We start from the raw sequence: 14,879 nt of genomic DNA, 5'->3' as shown, positions 1-14,879 counted from the left end.
CACAAGTCCTAGAGGTAACTGAAGAACTTCAAAGCTGTGTTATGTCTGCTGTGCTCCCTGCGGATTTTTTTCCTTTTATTTATCTCTTTTTCTTCTTTATTTTGTTGTAATTCTGTGCTTTGTTCTTCTTTCAAATGTGCAAAATGTTGCACTGAAAAGTGTCTGCCCCCATTGACTTGACTCCTGCACTTCAGATATTTACAAGCAGTGGTAAGATCCTCTCTCAGCCTTCTCTTCTCCAGACATAACAGTCCCAGCATCTCCTCATATGGGAGATGCTCCAGGCCCTTCCTCATCTTTGTTGTTCTCTGCTGGACTCTCTCTAGGAGATCCCTGTCTTTCTTGAACTGAGGAGCCCTGAACTGGACACAGTATTCCAGGTGTGGCCACACCAGGGCAGAGTAGAATGGGAGGATCGCTTCCCTTGACCTGATGGCCATGCTCTTTTCAATGTGCCCCAGAATTCCATTGGCCTCCTTAGCCACCAGGGCTCACTGTAGGCTCATGGCCAACCTGTTGCCCACCAGGACACCCAGGTCCTTCTCCACAGAGCTCATTTCCAGCAAGTCAGCCCCTAACCTGTTACTGATGCACGTGGTATATGATTTGAAGTTCATCAAGTTCATTTCTATCCAACTCTATCCTGGTCTTGCTGAATGGCAGCACAGCTTTCTGGCATGCCAACCACTCCTCCCAGCTTTGTATCATCAGCAAACTTGCAGAAGGCGAACTCAGTCCCTTTGTCCAGGTCACTGGTGATGATGTTGAACAAGACCAGACCCAGTACCAACCCCTGGGAAACACTGCTAGTTAGAGGTCTCCAACCAGCCCTCTGAGCTCTGCCAGTCAGCCAGTTCTTAGTCCACCTCAATGTCCACTCATTTTTCTCTCAAATCCTTAACAAGGTGCTGTGAAATCTTGTAATTTAATTGCATGACATGTTGCCCAAAATGCCTTTGTTGAGAAGCATAAGCAGTTCACTCACTCGGGATTTGTCCTGTGTAATGTTGTTCCTCTGGAATATATCCCTGATTTTCGCTACCACTCCTTTGCCTGTTTCCCAAATGATCATCTGTTTTCTTCTTAATTGAAATTTTCCTAGGAGGGAAAAAAAAAAAAAAAAAAAAAATCAATGGAACTTCATTATAAGAATTCTTGGGTAGAAGGCAACAGAGAAAATATTTTATGCTTTACTTCTGAAAACTATAGCTGCAAAAATTATCTGCGCCTTCCAATTATTCAACTACAGCAAATCTTGTCCTATATAAATACTATGTGTGAAGTTATGTTTACAGCCAGAACAAAAATAATGTGACTGATCTTCTAACAGTGAAGACTCTGTTCTGCACCACAGGAAATTAATTTTGATCTCTAATCTTGAATTACAGGACAGTCAGTGGCCCAATAAGTAAACACCAGTTGGGTCACCTACACCAACTGACCATTTTTGGACTGAACGCACTCCATCACAAAAAGAAAGCATGCTAGCTCACATCAGTGCAGTTAGTTCCCAAGTGGTTCATCTGTACACTACAAAGTTAATTCACTCTGTGTGTGTACACAGTCACAGTGAAGCTGATAGAACTTCTTTGGTTAAAGTTACACATCTGTGAACTTGCAGAATGGTGACTTGCATGGCAACATGGTGAGGAAGGAAGGCATTTCTACTCAAAACTTACACTAGAAGACATGCTACTATTCCTTTTTATTCCAACCATAGATTCATCTCTGTGATAATCCCAGGCCTATCTTTTTTTTTGGCATGACAGGCATAAATTGATAGTGGGACTGTACAGATCCAGGGATTTGTATGGAGCAGTATTTGTGAAAACTGCTGCATCTACTTTATGTTCATTTCGGATAAATAACTTCACAGATCCATAGAGCTTCAGATGAACATTATTGACGTACACCTGATGAGCCAGCTATGACTACATGGCTTTTTCATGGGATAAACTTGTTAAATGCCACTAAGAAACTTGCCACAGTTGCTAGAGAACAGCAATTGTTTAGGAATACCACCTTCACATGTTACATGGTAGTCTTCAGTGTACTTCATCTGATCTCTTGGTCTCAACAAACTGTGTTATAGCCAAGCCAAAAGCAGTTACAAATGTGTGGGAGGTACCCAAATATAAACAGCCAAGTTAAAAATAGATGTTGAGGGAAGTGAAACAAGGCATCTCTGCTCTCTTTCTTTGTTAATGCTCCAGCATAGCTTCCAACATCTGGTCGATTGTCATTCTTTTTACTGCGAGTAGGCTCCTCTCTAAGGGGGGGGAACACACCACCAAACCTACAAAATCTGAAAGTGATTGTAAAAGGTTTGTGTGAGTTCAGTGGCATTGCTTACACACACTAAAATTTTGCAGAAATAGGGAGAACGCAGCACTAACCCTCATTCTGGACCTGTTCAGGAAAGCAGTGTGCAGACCCTCATAGGGCAGCACCAGCAAGGTGGGGTTCTGGGAAGGACACGCACAGGGCCATACCATCCCCACGTTGGGCAGACATCTTCCTGAGCATACGATCGATTTTATTGTAGCAGGGCTGACCCCTGCACACGGCTTTTGGCAGAATCGAGTCAGAATCTAAGCAAAAATGCTCTCTGGTGTTTTATTCATCCCAGACCCAATACACAGGTTGCACTTAGTTTAGACCTTCTGCTCCCTACTGATGTAGTCCTGCACTATTTATACAGATGCACTTGGTAAAAATGATCGATTTGGCATCATAAACCAAGAAATCACACGGAAGTTTACCGGCATGGCATAATTAGCATCATTTCCTCAAGAGAAAACAGTGCTGTTGTCGCTCTTAATTTCTTCATTTCATCCAAAAAAAAAAAAAAAAAAGTACCGTATAAATGTCAATCTGCCAACAGACCTTCACAAAAGATTAAGTGTTGATACTCAGCTATTTCTTTTTTAGCTCTTCTATTTTATTTTACGGTCTGGCACTAACGAACCTCGACAGAGCCGCGATCCTCTCCCTGCAGAGCCACGGGCTCGCAGTGACCTCCTGTGGAAACGCTCGCAAATGCCCGGCACCGGGAGGCAGCAGGGGCTGTCTCCCGTGTGTGAGCGTTCGGTTTGCCCCTCTGCAGTGGGGCACGGAGGCTGGCACATCCCTCTGACCACCCTGCAGCGGCCTGAAGGAGCCCTGTTAAAAGGAAAAATTCTCCCGACGTGTTCAGCTTACCTTACTTCATTTTCGTACGTGGATCCTGGAGGGGGAAGGAAAAAAAAAAAAAAGAGTTTAAAATGCTGGAAAATAAAATACGACCTGTAGAGAGCGCCTTTCAGCGCATGCACTGCGTTCCAGCTAACACAGGAGCATCTCTCCTCCTTATGTACAGAACTGCAATATCCCTGCAGACTGGCTTGCACCATGGAAAACTAGGAATAGAGCACTGCAGATATGCTTCAGCAAAGAATCTCACTGTAGGAACAGCACTGAAAGTTAATATACTCCTGAAATGCCCTTCTAGCTAATGGGAAGTACAGAGTGTGTCACTGATTACAGAGGATGCTCCAAAAGTAATGCCTCCTATTTATTTCCATGGAAACTCAACAGATATGAAGAGCAAAATAACACTGTTTGATAGAGCAAATTCTCCTCTACAAAACACCATTTGTTGACATAGTAACCACCATTAGCTCTGCATTTTTACCAGGAATGAACAAGAGCCTGCATGCCATGCTTGTAAATATCTGCATCAGCAGAGGTGATGCACTGTCACTGTTTCTGCTGCTGAAACACACCACCCACCGCCTCACTGTGCTCACAGCCACTGCTTGGTCTCTATCAACATTCAGCAAGCATTGATAAATGTCAATAGGTGCCATCTTTTCCACATAGATGAATTCAGTGACACACCTTTGTTTCATATGCACTTCCATGTCGGATGCTGCTGTGTCAGACTGCCCCTCTGCTGCCATCTGTCACACAGCAACAACGTGTAATGAAATACTGCTAAGAAGGTTCAACCTCTACTGCCATCCCACCAACATCCACCTCTGATGTTGTGGACCAACATAGTAAAATAGGAGGCATTGCTTTTGGAGAAGCCCTCAGACTTTGGAACCAAGTTATAGGAGAAATAAGGTGAAGGGAAGGAGCATCTTAACCATGGTTAAGAGCATGATCACTCTGCTTACCCTTTTGCTTACAGAACTCTGCACTCCATAAGTTTATATCTAGTTTAAAATATTTTTAATGTATAGGCCAATTATGAAGGTCTACTTACCTTTCTTTAGGCAGCAGCAGCGCACGACAACCCAGATAAGAATTATCAGAAGAATAAAACCAACAATTGAAAACACAACTGCTAGTACAATAACCCATGTGCTTGTGCTGTCTTCACTGTAATCGCTTTCTGTTAAATTAAATGGATAAATATTGTATTATCAGAGACTCAAAACATTGTTTCATAATATTGACATTTTTTGCGAGGAGCTATTAACTGCTTGTTGATTAGAATCATAAACTCATAGAATCATTAACGTTGGAAAGACCTCTAAGATCACCTAGTCCAACCGTCAGCCCATCCACACCATGCCCACTGACCATGTCCCTCAGTGTCACATCCACACGGCTCTTGAACACCTACAGGGATGGCAACTCCACCACCTCCCTGTGCAGCCTGTGCCACTGCCTCACCAAGGTACTATTTAGCAAGGAGGCTGTTATCCTAGCCATGATCTCTGTATTCATGGGTAGTGTCCAAGAATTTAGAATGTTTCCAAAAGAAAATTCTTCGTTGCATTTGTAACTTTTCCAACAGCTACTCCTCTTTCTAAAATATACATAGCTGTAATATTCCAAACAAAACTTTATTTTGTAGATATGCTGAGTCCCCCATCATCCTTTGGAGACATTTGGGGTAAGAGGAAGGTGTAAATATTCAATTTTGACAGATATTAGGCACCTTACCTAGATGCACTTGTCAGTGGAGAGAAATTAGCTATTTCAGGCTACAACACATCTGGCCAAATATGTTTTGTGTCTCTCTGGATAAGATGATCAGCTCTGAAGAAGCATCCATTTCTCCCCACTGACCACAGTGACAGTCTTAGGTACCTAGTACTGATGGAGATCTCCAGCCTGTAGATGATATTTTACAATAAATCCCATCTTGGAATTTCTCTCACTAATTTCAGCTGGTGTTTGAATTTTGGACATACTTTGTATCTCATGAGTTACCCACTCAAAGAGTGGTGAACACCAAAAAAGGTAAGGAAAAATACAACTCAGAAGACTGAAGCTACCAAACCATCTTATCTACTGGTGTTTTCATAACAATAAATTATTCCTTTTTTTCCTTCCCCTCCCCCCCCCCCCTCTTTTTCCTGAAATGCACAGTGCTAACTGAGGTGATTTCAAGATAATTCAGTATCTTAGGAAACGTGTTCATAGCAACCAGTTCCTCCAACAAAACTCCTCTATCACTGAGTGTTATGAGTACCCCACATTCCTCACATAGCTGGATGCACAAGGAAGGTGTCAGGTCTGATTGTCACTTTACCCTACTCTTTGATTTTGATCAAACATTCCAGAAGCACCTCTAATTTGTCTACCCTCTGAAAAACAGCCACCAAATCACTTTGGCAGTTGTTTAGAAACAGGCTTTCAATCCAAATGACACATGAGAAACACATCCAAACTTCACAGCACCCTGTCACATGGGGTTAATGATTGACACATCCTCGCTAGAGGTCCCAGTTAACTGTTGCACAGCCATATGTAACTGACAGCATCTGGGAAAGATACCATTGCAATGCAGACTGCAGGTAGCCACACAGTGTAAGAGAGGTTCCCCAGATGTGTGTCCCAGAGTATCTGCTGCTTTATTTATGGCAAGAATAAAGAAGTAAATGCATTCTATGTACAAATTTGCCTGGAGTGCCTGGGTTTTGGAGGCTTCAGACTGCAGAGACATAGGACCAAAGCCTCCTACAAAGCTTGGACTTTTGTTAATCTGAGTTCTCCAAAGTTTGGGTAATTTTGATTAAGCAATTTGTTCCAGTCTTCTTTAATCCTAATGCACAATCAGCACATTTTGGATTTCTTCAGACAATGCAAGAAAACAAGCACTCAGCAACCTGCAGACTAGTAGTTAAATCTGCAGGCCGTAATCAGTTTTGATTACAATTGGTGAGAAACTCATTCACAATATTTGTACCCAGAAACACTGCAAAAAATATATGTATTTTGCTCTGTTTTGTTACATAAAGCAAGCCACAGGGATTTCAATATGACTAAAATGTGAAAGACACAACTAGTTAGCTATAGAGGTAAATTCAACCTCTGCATGAAGTAAGGAGCTAAACACACCAGCTACACTGGCCCATACCTTGAGAGTGGCTGCCAAACCAGAGTATTTTCCTCCTCATCATGTTTAGGCTACATGTCAAAAGGGGCTTTAAGGAGCTGAAGACAGAGCAAGGTACAAGATGGACAATCCTGGCTCTTCAGCATTGTATTTTCACCCCAGTTTTTTAGGACCCAGAAAGAAACTGGAACTGAGACCAGCAGATATGAACGCAAGGGTTGCCAGTTCAATATGAAATTAGGAGTAAATAAATCCACATCAAATTACATTAGGTATATAGTGTGGAGAAAGTCACTTTCCTCATTCTGTAGGGCCTCATCCAACCCGGCCTTGAGCACCTCCAGGGATGGGGCACCACAGCTTCTCTGGGCAGCCTGTGCCAGCACCTCAACACCCTCTATGGAAAGAACTTCTGCCTAACACCTAGCTTAAATCTCCACTCTTTTTGTTTAAAGCCATTCCCCTTTGCCTTATCACTGTCCCTCTCTAATTCCTCAAGCTTTTAAGTGAAGGCTGAATTGTATAATACAACAACTTCAGGAAGGATTCCTTAAATATTTGAAGCCAGTCTTCTTATTCCTGACAATATTTAGCTGAGGTTGAGTCTGTTTATGAAAAGCAAAACGAGGTTTGAGATTTCATGTGTGATATACATTAGGTATCTTCCTCTGCCATAAATGTCAGGTCTATTTCATTCTAATAATCTGAAGATTTCATATGCTCAAATGCTGACAGATGTTGAGTGCCTGTTGCTGCAAAATGATTTTTCCAAAGAGCAATGAAAGATGGCCCTATACAATCACTAATTATACACTAATTATGCTCCATGACATCTGTTTTTCTCCTCTTCTGATTTACAGTGAGTAGCTATGGAAACTGAGGGTGGATACCTCTGTACTTCACAAACAAGTGGGCAGAGGAATTTATTAATTTCCTCAGGATAGTTCTATTTTGCTTAGTCAGTCATTAGGAGCAATCTGACTACAAAATAATCATATTAAAAATGGTGAAATTAACTTTTACAATTGCATTACAGAGCAAGTGCTTCTGAAAAGACTTGCTAATAATGATTCATACATAAAAGGCAAAATTACTCAACCTCCTCAGCTGTTTATATGTAAGAACTTCTATGCTATACTCCTCATCAAAACTCTGAGAATGTTTTGGATGTGGCATATTCACCTAGAATAATCAGTTCATCAAGAGAAGCTGTCAATGTGATCATAGAAGTTCACAGTGCTCACCACAGCATGAAGAGAAACACAGATTTGAGGCCCTACTCTGTACAGAAGGCAGATAGGGTTTCATAGACTCACTGTGAAGAAAAAAATCCTCCATATAACCCATGCATTTCACATGGGCCAAAACTAGTAAAAGGGATGTCACTGTAGGGCAGACTGTGTCACCATCTCAGCAGTGTAGCTATATCCAGTAACCCTAGCTCCCTGCGATGCTATTAGCTTCTGAAGTTCAGCTTGTCTTGAGATTCCTCAACTTTACAGTTGAGACACTTGCCCAGTCCCTCTACAGAAATGCTCCCAAGGATGATCTGGTATTTTCTCTCCATCTGCGTTAAACCACTGCTAAGCCATAAGGAGATACTGCCTCTTAATTGTTCTTACTGTGTTACGGAAAAGAAAAGCATTTTCCATAGGATTCAGATAGATCATGAAGTTAGATATTTAATGAGAGTTTAACACTTGCTTTGTTCCACATTGTCAGGGAAAATCAGATAAAAATCACCCTTTTCTTTATGAACCTCCTAATACTGTGAACATGTAAAATTGGGGAATACATTTTCACAGGATGTCAGTGAGGTCAAAGATTAGCAGCACTACCAAAAAATGCTGACAACATTAGCAACAATATTTAGGGTTATCAAATGTTTTGCTCATAGTTCTTGAAAGATTTGCTCAACACTCATGCTTAGTTTAATACACAATCTTGAATTTCCTTAAATAAAAGGCAATCAAAAGCAAGAGATGCACCATTCCAAGAATTTTACATATATTGCTGTAGTAGAATTTTCATGTTGCTCTACAATGTGAAAGAGACCATAACAGGAGGACGGTTACAGGCCCAACGGCTCTTTGATCTAAGTGGACTTTGAGGTTCATTAGACTTGTACCAGTTCTTTCACAGAAGTGAAGTTTCCTGTACCTACATATCAGGTGTAACTATCGAGTCCTAATTCTATCACCTTTGCATATCTAACAGTATTTTAGTTACAAATGAAAACCTTTTCAAAACAATACAAAATGTAAAGCACAGTTCTGAGAAAATAGAATAGGTAAAGTACAAAAAGCATTCACTTACCTAGAGTAGAGTTGCCAACAATAACAGCTATGGTTGCATTCTGAGGGTTAGGGAGCGCTTCTATAACGGCTAAACATGTCAAAATCTCAGTATTCATTGGAGTCAAAGTTAGGACGCTCAGGGCATTGTGGAGGCCATTAGATCCTTGACTTTGCTGGGTAACATACCTCAACTTATCAATGAGAGAGTCATTTGTCATCCAGGTAATGTCTGGAGCTGGAGCCCATCCTAAGGCTTCACAAACAATTTCAACTGTCGTGTTCTCTTTAACTATTAAGGAGCTGTTTTTGATGAGTAAAGATCCATTAACTGTAGGAGGGAGAAAAGGTTTTGTTCCTTCACAATATTTAGCCGCATTGCCTTCCACCCAATAGTTTTAAATCTTACCTTGCCTACCCAAATTAGCTATATCTTGAGACATGAATTTTAAAACAGCTCTGATTAATGCTGATATAAGATATTCACAATACTAACAAGCAGATGTTGCAGCTAAATGGGCACACTGCTCAGTACGTTTAAAGCACTACTCTTAGTCTTCAGTATCTTTTCATTAAAAAGCAGGAAATTACACTTTTTAGGCATCATGATATTTTTCTAGCTGAAGGACAACATAATGAAATAACAGTGTTTCTCCATAAGCTTTAAGTATGGCCTTGGAAACCTCACCAAGAAAAGTTTACAGACAGGTGAGATATTCCCATCACATGAAGCAATTCTGAGAAATGGACAATGTCTGATAGGTAGACAGTGCTTTATTGGCTGCACTCTGTCACTACTGATGCTTTGAAGGGAAGGAAGAGGTCTCATACACAAGGAAATGCAAAAATGCAGAAGCATTTTTGTTCCTTGGAAATAGTAGTTTGCAACAGCCATCGCATTAAGAGTATCACCTTGTGTCTCTGCACATCATTAAGTCAAACTCAAAAAGTGGGCTACAGACTGATTCCTAAGTCAGACAGCAGGAGGCCCACATATAAAGAAGAAGGGGAGGGAATGTAATGCATAGTGTTTTGAGGCAAAAGATCCATTTTGACTGACTGCCAGTGGGCATGATACAGACTTCTGGCACTTTAATGTAGTGCAGTAAAGAATAAGAGATATAACAGGGAAAAACAAGGGCAGTTCAAACCTTTTTTATGGCACTTTGTGACTGAAACCTGCTTTGACAGTAAAATTAAGACAAGGTCCTCTGTGGAAACAAATGATGGTAAATGAGAGCACATACTCCTTCACAGGGTAATTTGCACAATTAATCAGAGGATTTCTTTAAATGTGATATAATAAAATAGCTTTCTACTGGTGGCTATACACACCTTGCACAGAAAGAAAGGCAAAGCTGCTACCACCAGGCTTCTGGATGCTGCATTCAATTTTTCCAGAGTCATTTAGCTGAGTATTGTGGATGATCAGCTCTGAGGTGAAACTTTGACTGTTGTTATAGCTTTGAGAGGTGAAGCGATCTGACGTTTCAATAGGTCCGTGAGAATTAATGACAGTGAGGACAGGATTTGTATTCAACAACCAAATGAGAATTGCCCATCCATCTGCCACTGTGCAATTAAACCGGGCTTCTGAACCAGCAAGGACTGTAGCATTAGTAGGGCCATTCAGAATAGAATAACAGAAGCCAAGACCTGGAAGAAAGAAGTAAACAACCTGTAAATACAAAAGTATTTCATAGTGAGAGTGGTGAGGCACTGGAACAGGTTGTCCAGAGTTGTGGTGGAAGTCCTGTTCCTGGAAACATTCAAGATCAAGCTGGTCTGTGCTCCGAGCAACCTGATCTAGCTGTGGATGTCCCTGTTCATTACAGGAGAGTTGGACTAGATGGCCTTTGAAGACCCCTTCTAACTCCAAGGATCCTATGATTTTATAATTAATACAACAAAGACATCTGACTTACTTCTTTTTACTGCCAGCAGTTGAAGACCGAAAAACCAGAGTCCTGGTTTACTAGCAGCACTAGGGTATTAAGCATTTAGTTACATTTTGGGAAAAGCTGGTGACAATTCTGAGCTGGCATTTCCCTCCCCTCTGACAGCCAATAGTACCTGATGCTTTCAGAAGAAATATTCTTACTTCATTTTCTATAGTGCCTAGCAGTAGTAGATACTTTTCCTTTGCTGAAGGAGAAGTTCCAGTTTTAGATAGGAAAATACATGAGCTATCTAAATTTTAAATGAATAAAGGCATGTTTATCTAGGTCTTTTTCCGTAACTGAGATTGCCACTGATTTTTTGCATCTTTCCATGTGCTTTCCCCTATTCATCTGCCTCTTCCCTTACTTCTCTTGCATGCACCCCATACAATGTTACCCATTGTTTCAGGTTTTCTGCTAACCAGAGCTGCTTGACTTCATGAGTTTTTTCTCCTTAAAAGGTACCGTGAATCTTAGCTACTATTTCACAGAACCAAAAGCTCACTTCTAATCGTGGTATTTTGTTTTCTTCTGCTTGTCTACAGGCCCAGGATCTCTCACTGCCCTCAGAGGAACCTGCCTGCAGCTGTTGCCCAGGCAGGTGGTGGATCTCATGTCCATGAAAAGCCAGAAGCATTCGCTTCTCCTAAGCAGCAAGCGAGGGACAAAGATAGAGAGCCTCTATTCAATGCAGCAGCTGTGACTTCCATCCCAAAAATATCCAGGGGAAATGGGCAAATCTTAAAATATTTATTGGAGAGAGAACATCGTATTCCCTGAAGGAGAAACCTTCAAACATTAAGACACCCACAAAATAATCTGGGTCATTCTTAGGGAGTAGGACTTGGTAGAACACCTTTGTGTGAAATCCGGAATCTGCTTCTCTGGGTCTTTGTTCTTTGTGAATCCGTTTGGGTTTTGGCTAGGTTCTCCATAACATGGTATCTCCATGTGTGGTAGAAAAAAGGCAGAGCCTTTGTCAATGAGTCAATGGCTTTCAAGGAGAGCCTTTGTCAAAGAGTCAATGGCTTTCAAGGAGTAGATGACAAAATAGTCATCGAGTAATCCAAGTTGGAAGGGGCCTCTGACAGTTCTCAGTCCAACCTCCTTATCAAAGCAGGGTCAGCTCCAAGGTTAGAACAGGTTGCTCACATCTTTATCCAGTCAGGTCTGGAAAAAAAAAACCTCTACGGATGACAGAGACAACACAGTTTTTCCAAGCAACCTGCTCCACGGTCCCCCACAGCTATCTCTTCCCCAGGCTAAACAGGCCTTGCTCTGTCAGCTGCTCCTCACAGGGCAAGCGCTCCAGCCCATGACCATCTCAACGGCCTCCTACTGAACTAACTCCAGTTTATCAATGGATTTCTTGTACAGCAGAGCCCAAAATGTATGTTGTCATAAGCTTTACTAAGGCACTGTCACTGCTTCAATAAGTTACTGCCACCCACAGCCATGCTGGTTGCAGGTGAAGGGAAGAAGGACTCACATTGCAGACCCCACTGTCACTAAGCATCACTTTTAAGGATTGAGATTCCACAAGCTCTCTGCAGTCCAGCCAGGGAGACCTACCTCACCAGCGAGTTTTATCACTTTCTGCCAAACATTCATCCTGAGAAAGCAGCAGTATTGTCAATGTTATCCTAATGATTCAAGCTATAGCTCTGCATAATTACAGCAATTAGACGCTACGGTCCATAGCAGTGTAATTAAAACTCCATGTCTGCAAATTCAGCTTGAGTCAGTTCAATTATTTTCCAGGAGAAAAAAAAGTATGAAATGACTGTTACTCCAAAGCTAAGTGTATTCAGGACAATGACGTAATTTTTAAGGGTTTTGTTCAACTCAAGTTTCGTTCATTTTATGTAGTTTAATTATTAATGGATACATTTACAAATTACTGAAAAATTCATTTTTCATTTGGTCATTAGCTGGCATGAGAAGGGAAAAATATGCTGTATTGTTTCACATAAAAGAGAGGATTAATACTTGCATAAACCTTACAGGAGCTCTATCTCAGTTACCATTTTACAAGCAGAACTTCTGTGCAGACACTCCAGGCATATGGCCCATAATCCCATTGTTCCTATGTCAACACCGCTTCCTAATTCCCAGCTCCCACTTAATCCCAGGCAGTTTATAGTTTTGTGCCAAGAATTGTTCTTTAATATAAATAGCTCCTCTCTGTCTTCCCACCCACTGTGTGTGTTTACAGACAAGAGTCCTTTCAGCCTTTGTTTTGCAGGTTTATAAAAACCTAGCTGGCTCTTTGTGTGCTTGACTCTGAGTTCTCTCACATTTATTAAAAAAAAAATTACAGAAATTTTCCACCTTATGTTACCTCTACCACTCACCTCATTCTCCAGAGCATATCTGTGTATGAGCAGTAAGATATTAAATAAGAAGCAAACGTCATTTCTAACGATAGTCAATAAAGCCAGATAAGATACGATAAAGCATATTTCTGCTCAACTCAGTTGAACAGTTTTTCCAGTAACATTTCCTCAAAGCTTGTTTCAGTCTTGTAAAGGTGAAGTAAAATACTTTAAAAGAAGAAACACCTTGAAGACTAACTCAGCAATCAAGCCTAAAGACATACCTTAATACATTGCTTTATAAACATTTAACACAACAAAATGACTAAAAGCTATTTTTGTCTTTCTTCTCCTTGTCACTTTCTGAATGTTAGATTGCCCACGTGTCTGTGGATGGTGTTATTTACAGAGCTACAAGTTTTCTAATGAACGCGTACTGACGAAGTGCATTCCAGTGAGACCATTTGCCACATAATACGTTCCTTTTCCCTGGTGCTCAACATCCAAGTGCCACGATTCCTGTTCATAACTGATACTACTGGGCTTGAGACACAGCCCTGAGCCCAAATGTATCTTTGAATTATCTTTTTTCCCCTCTCATATTGTAACTCTAGCCTTGACAATACTACTTCCTTTACAGCTATAGTGTCTGTAACACATGGATGTGTTGAGGTTTCTGATTTTCACACTTTGTGTGAATTTTTCCTGGTTGGCTGAAGCAGACATAAACAGCTACCATGATGATGGACTCAGTTGTCTGCAAACTTCCTTGGAGTTAATACTGAAATGCATTTAGTTGCTCATGAAGGAGTGTAGTACTTATTTGTACTGTTCCTCTTAATGCTAACTCTTATCTGTGCATTTGTGTTTTATTTCTTAGCCTTTGAAAACACTTTTCTCTCCTAAAGAGCATAGCTGTTTGCCACAGCTCTGAATAAACGATGTGACTTTCAGTACACTGCTAGCTGTTAATTAATCATTTGCTATGAGATCATGTCTGTGAGTTCCACTACAGGCTTGAAATCTATTGCTAAACATGTATAATTGGTGATCATTTGCTCTAACAGTACATGGCTAATATTGCTTTCATCTCATCAGGAGATGATAGTAGGTAAGTGTGTGTCACCCCTTCATTTGTCTAATATAATCATGTTTTATTTGTCCATAGGTATGTTGGGATCTACATCATCTTCCACCAGACAGATCTGCTGAATAGATGCTCTTTCACTGGCTTCTGAGAGCTAGAAAACAGGTCCATAAGCCCTGGATGGGATCTTACAGGTGGCAGGAGGATCGAGGAATGGGAAGTTGCTCAACCTTGCCTCCATTTGGACCTAAGGAGCTTTATGAGCCTTGCCTTCTCTACCTGTTGCCAAAATATTTTTGGTGATTACAAACTCGCCTCTTTATCTTTTTGCCTATTTTTTCTTTTTAATCTTGCAGGGTCCCAAATCAACAATTGGTTCAATTGTCCAAGCCATATACAAACACTGATAAAGTAACTTCTGTAAGGTCAAAGAGGACGTTCACAACAGAAGTGGGAACTAAACCCAGTTACCAGTGCTTTAAGCTGGTGTTCTTAGTTCTTTCACTGGGCTTTGTTTCTTGCACTAGGAAGAAAGATTCAACACTGGTTTCATTTGCATAATGCTTAGAAAATAACTTGCAGATGGTTGCTTTCAGACAAATTAAAGCTTCAGGCTGGATTGTCATCACACTTTACAGGAATTATGTGTTCAGCACATAACAGCTGGTTTAACTTCTGCTTCCCATACACAACCAGTAAGAAATCCCACACAGACAAATGTCCTCACTGATGACTTTGCACCAGGGAAGTTTCAGACTGCCTTCACGATACTGCAGTACTGCTTGAATTTTGAAGAGCAGAGCTGAGTTGGTGCACCTCCTCTGGGTCACATCATTATACATTTATAAAGAAGTCAACATTGGTGAAAGTTTCCTTTAACTGAGAGCTGTTTACGGTACTTCAGTTGCT

The 14,879-nt window shown here is 40.9% G+C and overlaps 1 protein-coding gene across 2 annotated transcripts in view; it reads right to left on the bottom strand.

The window, feature by feature from the left end:
- The window catches only part of IGSF5 (immunoglobulin superfamily member 5), a 33,021-nt gene that overhangs the window by 12,966 nt on the left and 5,176 nt on the right, over positions 1–14,879 (bottom strand). For both annotated transcript variants that reach the window (XM_021405821.1, XM_021405831.1), the window contains 5 exons: positions 9,964–10,284; positions 8,651–8,959; positions 4,250–4,378; positions 3,202–3,226; positions 986–1,098 (listed from right to left, as the gene is read on the bottom strand). In XM_021405821.1, coding sequence (XP_021261496.1) covers positions 986–1,098; positions 3,202–3,226; positions 4,250–4,378; positions 8,651–8,959; positions 9,964–10,284 — 897 coding nt within the window. The remainder of the gene's footprint in view (positions 1–985; positions 1,099–3,201; positions 3,227–4,249; positions 4,379–8,650; positions 8,960–9,963; positions 10,285–14,879) is intronic.

This window comes from Numida meleagris, chromosome 1 (assembly GCF_002078875.1).
Source record: "Numida meleagris isolate 19003 breed g44 Domestic line chromosome 1, NumMel1.0, whole genome shotgun sequence".
In the NCBI taxonomy this organism is placed as follows: Eukaryota; Metazoa; Chordata; class Aves; order Galliformes; family Numididae; genus Numida; species Numida meleagris.
This window is presented reverse-complemented; position numbering and strand designations above follow the sequence as displayed.